The sequence below is a fragment of the Phyllopteryx taeniolatus genome, chromosome 22 (genome assembly GCF_024500385.1).
Source record: "Phyllopteryx taeniolatus isolate TA_2022b chromosome 22, UOR_Ptae_1.2, whole genome shotgun sequence".
Classification (NCBI taxonomy): domain Eukaryota; kingdom Metazoa; phylum Chordata; class Actinopteri; order Syngnathiformes; family Syngnathidae; genus Phyllopteryx; species Phyllopteryx taeniolatus.
Window position 1 is genome coordinate 3,556,473 of NC_084523.1, and position 18,303 is coordinate 3,574,775.

The 18,303-nt window shown below is 40.6% G+C and overlaps 3 protein-coding genes across 7 annotated transcripts in view; 2 read left to right on the forward strand and 1 right to left on the reverse strand.

Annotated features, from left to right (window-relative positions):
• On the forward strand, window positions 1–9,797 carry LOC133471682 (DENN domain-containing protein 11-like). Of its 3 annotated transcripts, XM_061761470.1 has the most exons (12): window positions 1–621; window positions 2,363–2,462; window positions 3,237–3,395; window positions 4,629–4,785; window positions 4,850–4,988; window positions 5,061–5,192; window positions 6,152–6,302; window positions 6,380–6,448; window positions 7,460–9,020; window positions 9,256–9,276; window positions 9,355–9,522; window positions 9,666–9,797. In XM_061761470.1, the coding sequence occupies exons 1-9, from the start codon at window positions 270–272 to the stop codon at window positions 7,653–7,655; spliced, it is 1,455 nt and encodes a 484-aa protein (XP_061617454.1). In that variant the 5' UTR covers window positions 1–269; the 3' UTR covers window positions 7,656–9,020; window positions 9,256–9,276; window positions 9,355–9,522; window positions 9,666–9,797. The 3 variants fall into 3 exon arrangements, with proteins under 3 accessions (XP_061617454.1, XP_061617451.1, XP_061617453.1); XM_061761467.1 differs by having other exon boundaries at window positions 7,460–9,276; XM_061761469.1 differs by lacking the exon at window positions 9,256–9,276.
• Window positions 8,593–17,137, reverse strand: LOC133471679 (FYVE, RhoGEF and PH domain-containing protein 4-like). 2 transcript variants are annotated; one of them, XM_061761462.1, is made up of 15 exons: window positions 16,921–17,137; window positions 15,548–15,679; window positions 14,984–15,482; window positions 14,118–14,478; window positions 13,908–14,053; window positions 13,369–13,525; window positions 12,896–13,034; window positions 12,737–12,795; window positions 12,513–12,656; window positions 11,456–11,628; window positions 11,349–11,379; window positions 11,131–11,214; window positions 10,800–11,069; window positions 9,655–9,789; window positions 8,593–9,547 (listed from the first exon to the last, which is right to left on the reverse strand). In XM_061761462.1, the coding sequence occupies exons 1-15, from the start codon at window positions 17,039–17,041 to the stop codon at window positions 9,317–9,319; spliced, it is 2,682 nt and encodes an 893-aa protein (XP_061617446.1). In that variant the 5' UTR covers window positions 17,042–17,137; the 3' UTR covers window positions 8,593–9,316. The 2 variants fall into 2 exon arrangements, with proteins under 2 accessions (XP_061617446.1, XP_061617447.1); XM_061761463.1 differs by lacking the exon at window positions 16,921–17,137 and adding an exon at window positions 16,019–16,152.
• The window catches only part of LOC133471680 (mitogen-activated protein kinase 12-like), a 20,884-nt gene continuing 13,656 nt past the window's right edge, over window positions 11,076–18,303 (forward strand). For both annotated transcript variants that reach the window (XR_009786306.1, XM_061761464.1), the window contains exons 1-3: window positions 11,076–11,249; window positions 11,450–11,681; window positions 17,674–17,797. Coding sequence is in view for 1 of the 2 variants with exons in the window: in XM_061761464.1 (XP_061617448.1) it covers window positions 17,685–17,797 (113 nt within the window). In the remaining variant the exon portion in view is untranslated. The remainder of the gene's footprint in view (window positions 11,250–11,449; window positions 11,682–17,673; window positions 17,798–18,303) is intronic.

An 18,303-nucleotide genomic window follows, 5' to 3' on the forward strand; every position in this document is an offset into this window, starting at 1 on the left:
TCAAACGTCATGCAATGTTATGTATGGCTCCAAGGGAATTTTAACATGATGGCTGTGAACGCTACTCGAGCCGGAGCGAAGGAGTTGCCCCTCTCGCAACAGCATTAAATTTATGCTCTCCCTGGGAGGAATAATCTGTGAGCGACGGCTGCAATTTTGCAACAGAATGAAAGCGTTTTGAAACATTGGGAACAAGTCGTCCACGGATGGAGCTGGATGTACCTATCGCCTGAGACATCAGTTGCAATCCGCGCCGAGACGCAGACGGGATGGGGGAGCGGTCGGACCGAGCCCCTCTGCTGGACTGGGAGGAGGTTCAGTCCGCGGAGAAGTCCACCGGTGCAGACTCCAGCGACCGGCTGTCGAGTCCCTCCAACAACAGTGGCCTGTCGGGCTCTTCTGCGTCGGGGCTTGGGTGGAGCGGCGGTCCAGACGGCTGCGGCACCCCGCCCGCGACCTCCATCACCCAGAAGGGCGCGGATGGAACGCTGCGCCCCGACGCGTTGGTGCATCCCCCGGATTCAGGACCTGGGGATATGCCGCTGGAAGACCGGATTGTGACATGGGAGGAGAAGGACCAAATCGTGTCGGTCTTTGTGGTCACGTTCAACACCAGAACAGGTGGGACCTCAAATATGCAACACGCAACTAGACATGGGGAGACAGTTCATTAGGTACAGTGGTACACTCACACTGCTTTAATGCTCACTTGTATTCATACCTCCAATCAAAACAATACCATATCTACGATTCCCAATCATAAGAATGAATACATGGGGAGAACATTGTGTGTCTGCATTCATGTCTCAAAACAGGTGTGGCCCTGTTTTATGACCTGGCCAGTGGCGTGGCTGGGCCCCCCTAAAAAAAAAAAACTCAAGGCCCACCCCCATTAAAAAAAAAAAATTGGTTTTGTGTTTTAATGCCGAAGTTTTGTTGTCTTAGCCACCCTAAAACCGATAAAACCCATCTTCAGCCCCACCCTCCACCTGGTTGATGAAAAGTAGCATTTGACTACATGAGCAGGTACACTGGCAACAATAAAATCCCACTTTTCACATGAGGACATATCACATCCCCCCACCCCTGGCCTTGAATTGACAAAATCAATGATATCTGGTGACTTTTATGTTGTTTCTTGTGAAACAGGATAGCCAAGTCGGCTCACTGCTCCACAGGAATAATGACTCAAACAGCAGCTTGTGTGCACAGGACAGCTGGGACACTTGATGGTGGTTGGGCTTGTGCTTCCTTTTGACAAAGGGCAGCTGGTGCAATAGGATTTTGCTCAATTTTTTAGTTACATGAGAGGAGGAAAAAAGTCCAACATGATGTGTAAAGCTAACAGCTCATGTACAGCAGTGGTTCTGAAACTTTTTACATCAAGTACTGTACCACCGAAAAGAAAATAGCTGCAGCATGGCCAACATGATTATTTTTATGAGCTGATCACAAATCTGTATACATCTGTTAGCGAACAATTTTTCTTTGCTGGGATAGAAAATACAGTAAAACTGCACATTTTTGAATGGCCTTTTATTGTGGGCAGCCAAAGGCACACGTGCTATAAATGTGTTGCAATGTGTCAGGAAAATGGTGGCCACACTAGACACTAATTTCTGAACTCCCCCGCTCCCCAATACAGTAAATTGTACATTTTAGAGTGGCCTTTTATTGTAGGCAGCCGAGGTGCTGACAAGATGCCGATTGGACAGCATGATTATTGCACAGGTTTGCCCACGATAAAAGGCCATTCTAAAATGTGAAGTTTTGTTGTATTGGGGGGGTCAGAAAACTAGTCAGTATCGGGCTTGACCACCATTTGCCTCACGCAGTGGAACACATTGTTAGTGCACATCAGCCTTGGGCTGCCCACAATAAAAGGCCACTCTCAAATTTGTAGACACAGATTTAGACATTATGCCTTTTGTCTATGTAGAAAATGTCTGAGATCTTTGAGATAAGCTCATGAAAAATGGGAGCAAATACAAAAGTGTTGTTTGTATTTTGGTTCACGCCATGCAAATGTATTGAACTCCAAGGTTAAATACAACTGAACTGTACTCTGGCAGTGATTCTTTTGGGTACCACTCGAGGCAGCCCGCGTACCACCCGTGGTGTCACTGCATTGAGATTTAATGCACAAAGTACAAAAACAATGCTGCCTTAGTTGAGCATTTTTGATCAGAAGCTCAAAATGTGTAACACAGTCACCTCCGTTGCATTCATGTCCTTATCGGTCCATATTTGCTCAGCTGCTGCACAACATTAAGTGACAGGACCTGGTCGTTCATTTAGCCTGAGCGTGTTCATGTGTGCTTGTCAGCCTTGTGTTAACATGATTTGTGTGTGCGTGTGATAGGCAACATGCTTGAGTGGTGCCTACCCAAGGATATGGACCTGGAAGGAGTGGAGTTTAAAGCCATCGCGAGCGGCTCCCACAGAGTCACCACAGACTTTATGTAAGTGGGTGCCAATTTAATGGAAATATTTCAGGATTAATATTTTATTACCATTTCATTCATATTTGATGTATATTTTGCAGGCCTAAACAAGAGTATGTAGATTTTTAAAACATGACCTTCCCATGGAATATGATTTTATTTTTTTTTTTCCAAATATTTTATTTTATTATAAAAAAAAAAAAAAAAAAAAACGATTTGAATTGCAGCATCTTCCTATTGCCAGCATTAAGTTTTGAATAAAATTTAATACGTATGACCTTGAAATTTAATATTTTATTTTATTAAGCAAGGTTCTGAATTTAAAAACAACGATATGAAATGGTAAATCTTCCAATTGGTAGAATCAAATTTAGGGTTGATGATTTCTAGGAACTATTTTCGATAAATTCTTATTTTATTCTTCTTTTACGATTTATTGTCAGAATGTGTCACCAGTCCCATAAGTAAAACATCATCACAGACCTCATAGTTAAAATTTCTGATACAATTTTATTTAAATTAATCTACATTAAATGTAAGAAATATGTAATGTAAAAGTAACAAATGTTTGATTTATTACACAACAATATGAAATGCTGCATCTTCCTCCTGGCAGAATGTGTCGCTAGTCACACAAAAAACAAAAAAAAACAAAAAAAGCAAAATAAATAAATAAAAATGGAGCTAAGCCATCTGGCTGTGCCGGCGCTTCCATAAATCGCATGCTTTATCTGCTTCTCTTTTCCCCCTCCATTTATCCCTCCCGCCCCTCCCCACACCGTGCATGCCCAGATACTTCCGGAAAGGCTCCTACTTCGGCCTGGCCTGCTTCGCCAACATGCCCGTGGAGAGCACGGCGGAGCGTGGCGCCAGGATGAAGTCGGTGGGCATCCTGTCGCCTTCCTATACCTTGCTCTACCGCTACATGAGCTTCCTGGAGCACCAAGTCAGGTATGAGCCTATGTTTGACTCTAATCTCCGTTCTATGATTCTAAGTCATTAGTTATGCTATTGTTTGTACTGTTTGACCACAAAACACCATCTCGAGTATTCCCTTGGCTTTCCCTCACCATGATTCCCAAACTCTACCTTCCACTTCCTCATTCTCCTTACTCATCCACTTGTGCGGCTGTTTCCACAAAGGGCTCCCTGTTGGTCACAAAACAGTTAACATCTCGTGAATGCCGCCCTCGGCCTGGAAGCAAGCATTACTCGTTCGGGCTGACGAGCTAAAAAAAAACAAAAAAACAAACAAAAACATCTTGGTCAACTGAAAACGTCAGTTGAAAGGCTGCCCCTATCTCTTATCGCTTCTTCCACACTGTATCGTTCGTGATTCCCAACCACTAATGTGCCTCGGAAAATGTGAGACCAAAACCTGATGTATTGTTCAACCTTGTTCTTCTTCTGGCTTTTGGCAAACAAACTTAATGGTGCTTTACTGCCACCTACTGGTATTGTCCTTCCACTGCATGGAAACCAATGTGAATTGATGGTGGCTGGATGTTGTGAAGTGTGCTGCCGCCATCTAGCGGTGGGGGTCTGAAGTGCACCGGCATTACAAATTTTGCTTGTATTGTCAAAAACTGGTCAAGTGGCACCTCGTATCTTGGAAAACGTGTAAGTCAGGATACTCGTATCTCAAAGCACCATCGCATTTAAAAAAAACAAACAAACAAAAAAAAACCTATCCTCAGTTATTCGCTGAAAGTCACATCTATTCAATGTTTTTGTGCTCAGGCCTAAGCAATAAAATAATGACTTTGTGTTGTTGTTCGGTTTAATTCATTGATAGTGTTTGATGCAGTCACTAATAATAACTGATTCAGTCTGCTGACTGTTACGATTTGCCTGTACTCCCAACAATGCATTATTGTGTGTCGATTCCAAAAGATGAGTTTGATGACCTAATACCGTTCGTGTAAAGTGCTAGTGTGCATTTTTCGACGAGAGATGTCACGTCAATTAGTGCGAGCGTGTTATTTAGGCTAGTATGCTCGCTAACACTATTGTAATACAGTTATTCAGTAAATATAACATGTTTGCTGTAATTAGGGGTCTAAGTTACTGTATAATTCAGTGACTGTCAAATTGTACGACAAGTCACACATCTACACCCTATTGGTGATTTTTTTTATTTTTTTATTTTTTGCTTACTATGCAGTTTTTTTTCTCTCGACCCAGGCTCCAGCTTCAATTCCCGGGCCACTACTCTCCCTTGGAGGCCTTCTACGAGGACAAGAGGGCACTGCTACTCCCTAGCGGCAATGACGTCATTTCAGTTTGCCCTATCAACGCCTGGGGGGCTGCCATCAACCACAGCATGCATCCAGAAATGAAGGTCTGACATTTTCAAGCGATTGTTTTGTGCTTGTATGTTGACTATGTGTCTCCTCTTGAACCAGATCACCCACCCGGCGGGCTGCATGTCCCAGTTCATCCGCTTCTTCGGCGAGCAAATCATGGTGCTGTGGAAACTGGCGCTACTCCGGCGGCGAATCCTCATTTTCTCCCCTCCGCCCGTGGGCGTAGTCTGCTACAGAGGTGTGGAGGAGCATCTGGGGTTTTACGGCTAGATGGATAAAACCGACGCTCGTGTTTTTTCATCCCCCTTAGTGTACTGCTGCTGTTGCCTGGCAAACATCTCCATCCCAGGGGTGGGCGTGGCCGTGCCCGAGTTCAGACCTTTCTTCTATGTCAACGTGGCTGACATAAGCGCGCTAGAAAATGAGCTCTCCTATGTGGCATGTGAGTGAAACCTGCATAATGTCGGGCAAACATACAGTAGATATACACTCATTTAATAAGATTCAATAGAAGTTTGGTGGAGCAAGTTCATTGTTTAATCATGCCCGCTGAGCTTTTACACTATCAAGGGTCCTGTAATATTGGTTGCGGGAATTGAGCTTTTTTTTTTTTCTTCAAAAATTGCTTAATTAAAATCTTTATATAATTGCTTAATATACTGCAAAATGTTCAAATAAAAAAAAAAACAATTTTACATGTACAGTTAACATTTTTTATTGTCAAATAATTAGTTCATGTTTATGAATGATACAATTAGACTTTAATAAAACAACTTTGCATGCACGTAGCATTTTTAACTTTATTTAATAATGGGATGTATTGTAAATAATAAAAACTGTTATGACAATAACCGATTGTCCATGTATATTGACATTTTTTACTTTGTTAAATAATTGGTTTCTTTATTGCAAATAACATTTTTAATATATTTGTGAAATAAGCAACTTTACATGTACATTCAACATTTTCTATTTAATAATTTTCTGAATTTATTGTAAGTAATACAAAAAATAGTCAAATAAAAAATTTTACATCTACATTTAACATTTGTCTTCATTTTATTAAATATTTGATCAATTTATTTGTTGTAATTAAGAGAATATTACAACAAATAAACACTTTTACATAAACTACATTGGAAAAAAAACTTTAAAATAATTGGTAATGTAATTATAATTAAATTGCTAATATTACATTTAAAACATGACTATTTTATTAAAAAAATATTTAGTCCATACTTTACCACCTTTTTTATGAAATAATTCTATGAATTAATGAAAATTCCATTGACTTTAAATAACTTGGTGTAAATAATTTTAAAGTAAAATGTACATTTTAAGAATATGTTAACGAATGACCTGGCTCATTTGTCCATTTGCCCATTGTTGTGGATGTTGTAGGTACTACTGAGAAGATCTTCGAGGAGAAGCGGGATCTGTACGACATCTACGTGGACAATCAGAACGTCAAGACCTACAAAGAGGGTCTGAAGCCCCTGCTCCGCATCAGCAACGCCGACCGGGAGAAATATCGCAAGCTCACCGAGCAGAGGTACGTCGGATAAAGAAGAAACTAAAAACAATATATAGCGGTCATGTCTTGATTGTATTGTATTTGCAATGATGCAGGAAGATGCTGTTGTACTCTCAGGAGGAGAATGGTGACTGTGTATCCAGTGAAGAGGATCTCTTTATTCTGTAAGTTCGCAATACTTGATGAATCAAATTTGACAGGGGTTGGCAAACTTTTGTGGGACAAGGGTCCTTTGTAGATGAGGTTAAAAAAAAGATGTGTATGTAAATCATTTTATTTTAATATGTCAAAATAAATAAATAAAATAAATGATTTATCAGTTTAATGATTATATGTTCTAGTACAGTGAATAAAAAATTTTAAACTTCCTTTTTCTTAATATTTTTATTTTATATATTTTATTTCGATTGTAAAATAATCGTGCTTATTTTTAGACAATTATTTATCAATATCGTTTATAACGAATCAACAATGAAAGAAAAAAGCACAAGGGAATAAAATATGTGTTCATGTAAAATAGTATGTTTCAATAAAGTATTCATTATTTTTAATCGGACTCTCACCTTATAATAAAGCGATTATTCAATAAAGAGTGTAAAATAGTTTTTCCTGTTTTTGTAACAGGTTATTTTGATAATAAAATAGAAATTAATTTCCATTTTTTCATTTATCATTTAATTTTCCTTAATGAAGCAATTATTTAATAAACGGAAACAGATTGAATTATATACAATTAAATTATACCTGCGACCCTAGTGAGGATATGGTATGGAAAAAAGATGAATGAATGGACAATTACATTTAATTCACTAATTATTTAATAAAATATAAAACGGAAACATGTTTAGTTGAGTAAAATTGTATTTTATTTACAACAGATCCAAATGATAAACTATTGCATAAGAAATGAATTAAAAAATGATATATACATTTGAATCACCAAAATACACATCAGATACCTGTACTTTCACTGCTAGATAACCACACAAGATCTTGACCAGATCTTGTGAAGTTCGCTGCCGCCGTGTAGTAGTAGTAGAGTGTCTGAAAGTCACCCATACCTTGTAGGGCAAATTCTTGCTCGCAATGCTAAGCAAAAAATGGAAATAGAGCTGAAAGTTGTGGCACTTGTCAAGGCACCACTGTATGTACTGATATGGACGATTTGACTTTAGGTTTTTCCTGGAGCAGAACAACAGGATTTTCCAGACCCTGAGCGAGGTGGCGGGCAGTCCAGACCCGACGCTGACCGCCGAGAGCGTGAGGGCTATGGGCCTGGACCCGCACGGCGACAGGCTCTTCCTGCTCCACCTGTTGGAGATCTACGGCTTCGACACGCTGCTGGTGTCTGACCAGCTTTGCTGCAGCTGAGACCCGGATTCCCCTCAGTTTGCGTCATCATAACCAGGATAGCGTCTCATCCAGAAATATCTGCGTCATCTTTTTTTATTTTTTATTTTATATATATATTTAAAAAAAATCTCATTCTGCTGCTTCCTGGGGACTGTGTTGCATGACCGGTAAACACAGCCTGGTAAAATTAGCGTCCTGTAAATACTGTTTTGTCTTTTCATAGTCTGGGTCTGTTGCAGGCCTAAATGAAGCATTTATGTACAAATCGACACCTCTTTATTTGAAAAATGTGAACACTGTTGTTTAACTGATTGTATTTTGCTAAAGGATGGATCTTTTCTTCTTTTGAAGCCAGCGATGAGACCAAATTGAAATCTTTTCAACGGGCTCGAGTGGCGTCCACGCGGACTTAATTGCATGCTGCCAGCTGAGCCTCGGCATCCATCGTCCAGTTGGGGTTTGAACACAAATCAAGACAAGCACAGGCCTGAAGGGAGGAAGCTAAGTCATTTTCTGCTGCTGCAGTGGTGCCTTGACTTATGAGTTTAATTCATTCCGAGACCACACTCGCAACTCAAATCACTCTTATTACAAATCAACTTTCTCCATTGAAATTAATGGATAAGCCATTCATCTGTTCCAACCCACCCCCCAAAACTTCATAAAAACAGTAACTGAATAATTTTTTTTCAATTGCATTCAATGGACATTGCGCAGCTCCTTCTGGTCTGCATACCCTGGCCACCAGGCAGTATACTACATAATACACGTAGTATGCGGAGACTGTCTCAACTAAGCTTCAGCAATAGTCATTTTTTGCAGCCCATAAATTATATATGCCTGCGATTACTGTTATATGCTCTATATGAGTGTGTGTTTGTTGAAATATCCGTTAGTTAGCCAAATAGCATAGTTGCCCAAGTCATAGTATTTGAACATTTTTGGAAAACAAGAAAAATATTTAACAAACAAGAACCGTCCAGTTGCCCTGATTCAACTTTTGTGGATTACCATGACCTAGATGACTGAGAAGCTACACGTAAAGAAAAAAAACAAACTATTTTTTAGCAAGCACGTTGTTTTTTTTAATCGATACTGTGACCGTAAGTTACAATAGACTTTGGCAATTATGTTATGAAACTAACAAGTCATTGAAAGGTTTATTGCTACCGGGATATTGATTCTATTTTCATTAGCCTGTCTATGGCGTTTTCCCATTATGTGTTTTGATTGTACATGAAACTAATGGAATTTCATGAGGCCAAGTTATGTCCTTTGGTTAACTATACATGTTTTTACAGTTAACTTCAACTGTGAAGACCTTTACCTTTTGTTGTTTGCTCGCTCACAAGACAAAGCAAAAGTCGGAACTCTTACGTCAAGGTACCACTGTGTTTTCCCTGTGAATTTATTTTAAGTGAGGATATGTTTACTGGCTGTAACTTTGTGATAACACGCGATCAAATGAATGTGTTTTCTAAAGGTGATTCCCATCCTGTAAAGCCTCATTGTTCACTCAACTGTACAGGGTTTGAGCAAACCTCTGAGTAGTAGAAGTAGTTGGGACAATCTCACTCATGTTAAAACTATTTATTTATTTTACTGTAAACCATTTCAGAAATAAAGAGCGACACCGCTTGTGAGGAAAACACAGTTCTCCTTTTGAATGTTGCCTACTTCTAAATGCTAATGAGTTCTTCCCCGCTGGATTCGCTAGCACAATCGTCGGAGCTCGTCGCGGCTGCTTTGAGAGCGGCCAACCAGGCCTGTTTGACGTCCGCGTGGTCGCAGGTGAACACGTGCCTGCTTTTGGATTGTCTTAAATTGAAGCAGTATTGTCCTTGGAGTTTCTGAGAGGGATCTTCCACTGTGCAGCCCAGCAGAGGTATACAGGAGAGGGGCTTCACATCCTTGGGGGGGGGGGGGGGGGACAAAATCCACTGTAAGTCATCATTTCGTTGTTTAAAAAAACCCCCAAAAAAAAAAAAACACCAAAACATCAGTGTCTGTTACTTACCTGTCGAGCAGCATACAAAGAGAGGACCAGAGGTTCTGTTTTGGTGACGACAGCCCACACCCGCTGCCATGTTTTGGGATTGTCGCCATATTGCAGGAAGCTGCTTATCATGCAGGAAGCTGGAAAAGACTCCAACTGAAAAACAGATTTGGGATTTCAACCCAAAAAAAAAGGTACTTCATTTGTTCATGCACGAAACTGAGGATTTAGATCAGGGATGGGGAAAGTATGGCCCTTAAGCTGGCACACCATGCATTTATATTATGAAGAGTCTTTATATTTGTTACATTCTGTTTATTTCCAAAAAGTGGCCATTTAAAAATGTATGGATTTTTAATTAATCATTATTCAGCTCATTAAATGTTGATTAAATGAATACAAAAACAGTTACACTTTTTACATTTCTAAAATGAACAATTTTACATTACTAAAATCAATAAAATTGTTCAATGCTTTGTCAAAAAACAAATTCAGTCTTATTAGTAGTATACTGCCTGTAATGTGTTAATGAAATACAGTTAAATTAATCATGAATAGAATTCATGATTAACATATTTTAACCATTTGTTGCATTTATTTAGCCATTTCCTAAGTAAATAAAATGTATGGTTAAATTAATTATAAATACAATTAAAAAATAGCATGCCTTATTTTATATATAATACAAAAATACTGGTAAAAACAAAACATTGAATTTGATTATATAATTGTTTACTATAATTATGACAAATAAATTAAATAAAAAGAGATTAACCTTAAAAATTTGGTTATTTTATGTTGGGAATACAATTTTAAAAAATGGAAAATAAACATTTAAGAAATCTATCAAATTACATTTAAACAAGAATTGATTATTTTATTCAAATAAACCATTTTCTTTGTTGCCACCATTTCCTAAAATTGGTTAGTGATGTTTGTTTTTTTCATTCATCCAATTAAATAATTTGTAAATTATCATTTTAAATAATGGATTATTTCATTTAAATCATAAAATTTAAAAAGGGTATTCATTCATGTATGTTTTTTAAATTTTTTTATTTAAGTCTGACTTGGTTCATCTGTCCGTATTAAAAAAAATAAAAAAAATCAAGTATGACCTTTTGAGCAGAAAACGTTTGCCCACCCCCCATTTTCAAGCCACTCACCGCTGATTTTGGCCTCTTGGTGCTGTCACCCCTCCCTCCTCTCTGTCCCGTCAGGATGGAGTAGCAGGATTTGCACACCTTGTTCAGCTTGTTGCCGTCGTACGCCAGCGCCACCTTGTTGTCGGAGCACTTCCAGCACACGACACAGCCGCAAGCCCGGCAGTGATGTCGGCGTCTGGTCAGAGCGTTGAAGGGCTCCTGGCACTTCATGCACACGGTCACCTCGTTGTCACGGATCCAGCGAGGGGCGCGTCGCCCCAGCTCTTCCGCCTGGAAAACAAGAGCCTCAGCCGGGTGTCTCCCACAGTATGCGGGTGCTCCTCCCACTTACTGGTTCCTCTGCATTCAGCTCCTTCGAAGCAAACTTGAACGTCTCATTTTTCTTCTGGAACACGTCAATGGCATCCTGGGTCACCTGGAGAACGAAAAGTGCATCTTTTTCCGTACAAGGTAACATGACACTTATTGTAACAAATACAGTGGTACCTTGACTTATGCTTGTAATGTCATTAAGTGACAGACCATTGTGCAAAAAAAGTATGCCAGTACCTTGATCCACTCATCTCGGTCTTGTTCAGAGCTAGAAAATACAAAACAAAGCAAATAATATATAAATGTATCATATCTCTCTCACACACACGTCTGAAAAGACATACCTGGCCTGCAGCTCCAAGGTTTTCTCCTTGCCCGACACCTGGAAGGTGTACGGATGGTCCTCATTGGCGGTCTCCTGCACCTGCATGCCGTCCACTCCTATTCTGCTGCGCACCGTAAAGCGCTGGCCCACCAGGCTGAATTTTGGCGTGCAGCACAGCAGGAAGTTGTTGAACTATGCAGAAAGAAAAACAAACGCCTGAGATCGAATACCTGAACTGCATCATAACTTGATGTAATCAAAACAAAAAAGTAATCATTGGAAAAAAAGATAATAATTACATTAGGGTGAATCATAAGAAATTTGTTATTGAAGAGTATTTACTGAAGAAATTAATTTTTTTATTGAAAAGTAAATATTTTTAAAAAGTACTTTAGATCATTGTCGTCAATCCAGAAAGTGAAAGCTTCATGGTGGATGCCGGTTTTGATGGGCACAAATTTAATTTATTTAAAAAAGGTCTAGTTTTTCCAATGTAATTTCTTTTAACCATAGGAAAATAAATATTTCCGTATTTATTATTTATTAAATAATAACTTAGATATTTAGTCGAACCAGAAAAAGTTGTTCTATCGCAAATGTGATTTTGATGGACACTAATTTAACGTAATTTTTTAAAAATTAAGTTTTCTTTTTTACATACGAGTCATACCCTCAAAATATTGCCGCTCCATAGTAGACATGGTTTTGATTGTCACTACTTTAATTTTAAAAAGTGGACATTAGCATAATTGCCAAAGTAATTTTTTAACGTTTTCCGAAAACAAGAAAACAGATTCAGCAGATAGAAGCCCAGATGCCACATTCACCCTTTGTGAATTACCATGACCTGTATTACTGAGAATATACACAGACATGGGGGAAGGGGAAAAAATATATATATTTTTTTAGCAATCACATTAGTATTTTTATTTATATTTTGAGAGCAAGTTAAAAGCTAACGATATAAAAAGAATGAGGACATAAAATATGTCAGAATGTAAATTGAATTTGCCCTTGAGGGATTATAATCAGTATAATAAATTAAATAAAAATGAAATACAAAAATGTAGTCATACCAGAAAGAGGTGGCGCTCCATGGCGGACGTGTTCCTCGCTGCGAGCTTCAGCAAACGACCCTCCTTGAGGAACTCATTAGTGGGGTTCACCACTTCTTCCTCTCCGACCATCTCGTAGATCTCCAGCAACCTCTTGATGCGCTCCTATTTGAGACAATTAAAAATATAGATATATATTTTACCCCCTTGTGTTACTTCAAAAGATGAATGTAGAGATGACATACAGCTTTGTGGATGGCACTGTTTGAGTGGTTGGCAGCCATGGAAATTGTCTGCAGGGATTCTGTGCAGGAGGCAGACCGAGATGGTCCAAACTGGTTAAAAGTGAGAAACTGATATTTACTGAATAATTATGTCAGATGAAAAAGAGTTGCGATACTTACGATGAGCAAACTCATAGTCTGGGTTATTGGGGGGTACTTTCTTGACGTAATCCCTGAGTAGCATCTCATAGCGAGGAATTCTCTGGACCGGTTCCAACATGTGATGCTGCAGAGTTAGGCTGGCACACACTTCCTGACTCTACATGGAAAATAGATCACTTGAAACTTGGACTTCAGCTAGCGAATATTTTTTTTTTTATTTTATTTTAAGTGTTGGACCGATTATCCCATCAATTAATCGGATAAAAATGTATTTTTCATTGTTAAACAGTAACGTGCACGTGAGGTGGAGGTAATATTTTGTCCACTTGGGCTTGCTATCCTCATTTTACTGTAATATATGTGACTTTGAGTGTGTATGGCCTTAACAGGCGGAGCCTGGCCTGTAAGTGACATGGGCATCAGAGAATTAGATGATAGGTAATTTGAGATACCATTAAAAAATATTTAATACAATATAAAAGTTTTCCTACCTGGATGTCCTCGATGATATTGCGGAAAGCGGACGAGCGCTCTGTCCATATTCTCACCAGCTCCGTGGCCTGGTCGAAGTTGCTGACGTAGTCGGCGTACATCCTCAGGAAGGGGGCGTGCTGCAGGAGGACATTGCCCAAACCTGGACACTTATGCCTGAATGGTTAATATTGACATAGATTAGGGCTAGGTGATTATCAGTCAGAACATTTTCAAGGTGAAGGGGGACTCGCTTAAATTTGAAAATCAGATTTTGTGGTGGGGGAAAAAAAAACTGATTTTATACGCCCAAATATGGGGTTCCTGATAGCTGCAACGGGACACCGAACCCTGGCTAAAAATAGCAATTGTTTGTAATTGACAATGGTTGCCACAAGATGTCGACAAAGCACTACTTGCGTCTAAATGGAACTCTTCAACTCACTAAAACGTAGTTGACAACAAGATGCCGTGAGCTCACACAGTGAATCCCAAAAACAAAAATCTGAAAAATGTGTGGGGTTTTACTGTATTGCGTTTTCGTGACATGAGGACCCACCAGTGTCCGATGCAGTCCTCCAGGTCAGGCAGCAGAAACTGGCTGTGGAAGGAGTAGATAGAAGAGATGTTGGAGAAGATGTTGCGCACCACCTCGGCTGGAAAGGAGCCACGTCCGGCCTCTTCTGTCAAACGCTGGCAGAACACCTGCAACAGGGAGTCCGTGAAATACATTTCTGCTGTGGCTCAAGACCAGGTCCCCCACACTGACCTGGTCCAAGAGGTGGAGGCGGGCCACGTAGGCCCTCTCCGTGTGCAGTAGTTCGCTGACTATCTTGAACAGCTTCTGCTCCGTGTTCTCCTCCTTTAGCGTCTCATTCGTCTTCTCAACACTCTCCTCGCACTGTTGGCCCTCACGAGCGGCCTCGGTCCATTTGCAAGAGAACCTGGATCCCACGCGGATCTTGGAGCCTTTTTCAGCACGGATGGGTTCGGTTTGTCCGAGGCGGCGCTCCTCGCCTCGTGAAGTGACTTCCTCTGCGGTGCGGTTGACCCTGAGGTCTGCTGGTGGTTTGACGGTGATAATGGGTCTTGTGCTTCGGGAAGAAGCATCCGCTTTATTCGATGGAGTTCTGATAAAACAAACCTGGAGTTACTGAGTTTATCACAATGCCAGAGGGGATTATATCAGGGGACTCAAACATTTATTCATTAATCAATGTATAATCGCTCGAGGTAATAAACGGTGCGGGAAAAAAATTGTTTTAGTTCAGTGTTCGGTTCACAAATGGGAAAAAAAAAAAAAGCCAAACAAACTGCTAATGTTTTGTGTAAATGTGCAGATTTAATGGCTTACATCTTTTCTTTTAAGGATACAACAACAATAGTTTGTTACTTTCTGCTATAAAAATACTAATAGTGGCTTTTCTTTTTGGCTCGCCAGAAGCTGAGCTGCACTGTGTTTGTTTACATACTAAGCCCGTGGCAGTTACACAGCTTGTCCCTGACCAACGATGTTTTGAAAACTGCCCCTGCATTTGGTCGTTATTATAATTTACAGCTAGCTTTGAACAACAGATAAGGAAATGTGACAAGCTTTCGCTTTTGACACCTGCGAACGTGATAAAAGAATCCAACCTTTCGTCCAAATAGACAATGAGGTCGGGCACACTCAGCGACTTCCCCGCATGCTTTTCTTGTCCCTCCATCTTCCCGCTTGGGATCTTGTGTAATCCTAGCCAGGATTTAGAGTTCCTCGCTGGGGTGTAGCTGCCCATCTTCCCCTGAACGGGGCTGGGGGTCTTAAGTAGTCTCGAGAGTGGGGACAACTTGGCCGGGCTGTGGCCTCCCACCCTCGAGGGGCTACCGCTGCGGATGCCTCTCTTGCCCGGACTCGGAGACCCCAATGTCGGACTGCTCATGAGCTTGGGGATTTTCTGAGAAGGGGACAGCCTGGTGGGGCTTACGTGTACCTCATTGAGAAAACCCGGTCCCGCTTTGTTCGGACTCGGGGACGTGTGGCAGCAGGTCGCTTGGATTGGACTCTTGTCAACATTCAAATACCGCGGGGGGAGCCGAGATGAAGACGGTGGCTCGGTCCTCATCGGCGTCTGGAGGTGGGCAGGCTTTGGAGGCACTGCGAGGACACACACCATCTACCAGTCAGAATCTACTCTGACGTCAAACTGGACTTGAGCTCACCTTGTGGCTTAGAGGGGGTTCTCTCGGATGGACTGGTTCGGTCTTCATTGGGTTTAGAGTTTGGAGCTGATCCGCAGGTCTTGTCGCAAGAACCTCCACAACTGTACGAGCCGCACGCGCCACTGCTCACCACTGAAATAGATATTAGAGCTTTGTAAAATCACCTGCAAAATCTGATGGGGTTTTGAATATTTTGCTCCTCTCATGTAAATACCCAAAATAGACTTAATAAAAGCTGAGCATTATTATCTTTGCAAAGGCTGATTTATTCATTTTTTTAAATATGGTTCTTTTGAAAAATAATATTGTATTGTTTATCATTCGGAAACCAACTTGCAAACTTGGACCTGATTACATCTCACACTGCATATTGACATTTTAAAATCAATTCGAGGCAGCGACTCAACTTGAACTCAGAAAAGTAGGTCAAAATCACCAATATAGTTAACATGCAAACAAATCCACACTGACCTCTTTCCTTTCGATCATTTTCCAATTCCGATGTTCTTACCTTACACTAACTTGGGCAAAGATTCCATTGCTTTAAGCTAATCTGTCTCAGTCCCAGGGCTCTGCTGAACAGATCTGCGGGTTTCAGGCTCAACTATGTCACACTTCTGCTTTCTCACTTCTGTGTTGCCTCCTTACACGATTTAACATGTCAGCATATGGAAGGGGTGGCATTTATTTCGCTCTTCTTGTAGAGGCTCAAGGGTAAACATTTTCCATTGCAGAATTCACTTAAAATCCATTTACAACCAGGATTTTAATGCAGAAATGACACATTTGTCAGCTGTATGAAGAAGAATCAGCTTCATTTCCAACGTACAGTTCCAAGTCATGGTTGGCACTGTTGACTCCATATTCTATCAGTGCCATCTGGGCAAGAATGAGACATTTGGCGTAAAACAAACCCTTCAGCAGTGGAACACTGGGCCTTTGTGTGTGTGTGTGTGTGTTGCTGCGAGTGTGTGATTGCCAAACAAAAAAAGCAGCAAAAGAGGAAAGTCCAGGCTGAATCAGGGGGAAAGGATTTGCCTCTCAATAATCCAACAGGCACCAATTAACACCATTCACAATGCATGCACCGAGAACACATGACGTCATTGTGTTTGGAAGTTGACAGAACATGAAATGATGCGAGCAGTAGTTTAAGCCAATTAAAAACACTTTGAGTATTATTTAAGTGGTTTACCGACTAATAATATAATGTGTTAATTAACGGCTACCCAGTGTGATTGTCCTTCAATTACTCCAAAAGACAATGAGGTGACCTCTTTCTTTGTTTTTTTTGTTTTTTTGGTGATAACTTCCCAAAGAGTAATTAACGTGTCTAGTTGGCTCAAAGGGTGTTTTTAGGGAGTGCAGCTCACCTGTGTGACAACCCGGTGCCGCGTCTTTCGCCCTCCGTCGGACGGCCACGCGCCTGAACTCCTCCACGTCGCGGCTGCTGCTGTTCAGCGTCAAACTATTCCTCTTCTTTAGGTCAAACATGGCCAAAGTGTGTCAACTTGCTGTTCGAATAAGTTAAGTCAATACTGAGTAGTGAGAGGTGGCGTACGGTGTGTTGAACGTGCGGCAGGGGGTGTGGCAGAGCTGCTGCGGTTAATTATAATGGAGAGGCGGAGGCCTCAATTTCCTTTTGGGATTGCCAGCTGCTTGTAATACTGCAATACGCCTGGTAGATGGCGCCAGAGTGCAAAAACTACAAATAGTCTTTATTTTTTTTTAAAATTGAATTATATATATAAAAAAAAAGAAAAAAAAAAAGTTTGTCTTTTTAGCATTCAGGTTTCGTTTATATTACGAATATTTCCACTTTTTGTTTTGTTTTGTTTTGTTCTCTGCATAAGTAAAAAGCAATACAAATGTTGATGTAATGCATATTTTACTCTTGATAATTTCCCATGGCTTGATCGCAATCTGGTCTGATGCACTGTTTTCCGCCAGAAGATGGCGTGAAAGGTTGACAGACAGACAAAGGAGGAGGAGGGGGGGCGGGGAGAGGCAGGCTTCCCGTGGCCGGTGCATCATCAAAGGAGCTCGTGGAACGGCAGCCTGCACTACCGGTCTCGTTTTCCCTTCTCAATTCTCCCTTTCCCCTTTTTTTACTCTGTTGCCTTGTCAGCCACCAAAGATGTCAGCCAGGCCGGGATTCTACCGACAGGAGCTGAATAAAACTGTGTGGGAGGTGCCGGAGCGGTACCAGAACCTGACGCCGGTTGGCTCCGGAGCCTACGGTTCGGTGTGGTGAGTATTTGTGTGTGTGTGTGTGTGTGGAGGGGCGAGGCTGCAGCTCAGAGATGCCTGCATGCATGTTGGCTGTGTCATCAAAATGAAGCAGCATTTTTTTAGTTTATTTTTTTTTAACATGTCAGTATTAATCAAATGAGGCAATTATTTCCCAAAAATAAAAAGAATCACATTTTGTTTACATAGCTACAGAGCATCGTGGAAAGTAATCTTATATGCATTCCTCTTTTGATGGTGCATTAAAAACCCTTGTGTGCCAGTTGGATCTAGTGGTTGCTATGGTGATACCCAGCCCCGACATCAATTAAGTTCAGATGCAGACAGACTGTCGGATTCCAGTCTGTTGGTATAGCTGCTAAGAGACAAAATTGGGATTTTGCAGGAATAACATTGCACAGTTACAATAATCTTGAGGTACAAAATACTGCTGTTGCGCATCCACAAATCCTTCATTTGATGTACATTAGGTGTCAAACTTATTTTGTAAAAAAAATAAATGTACA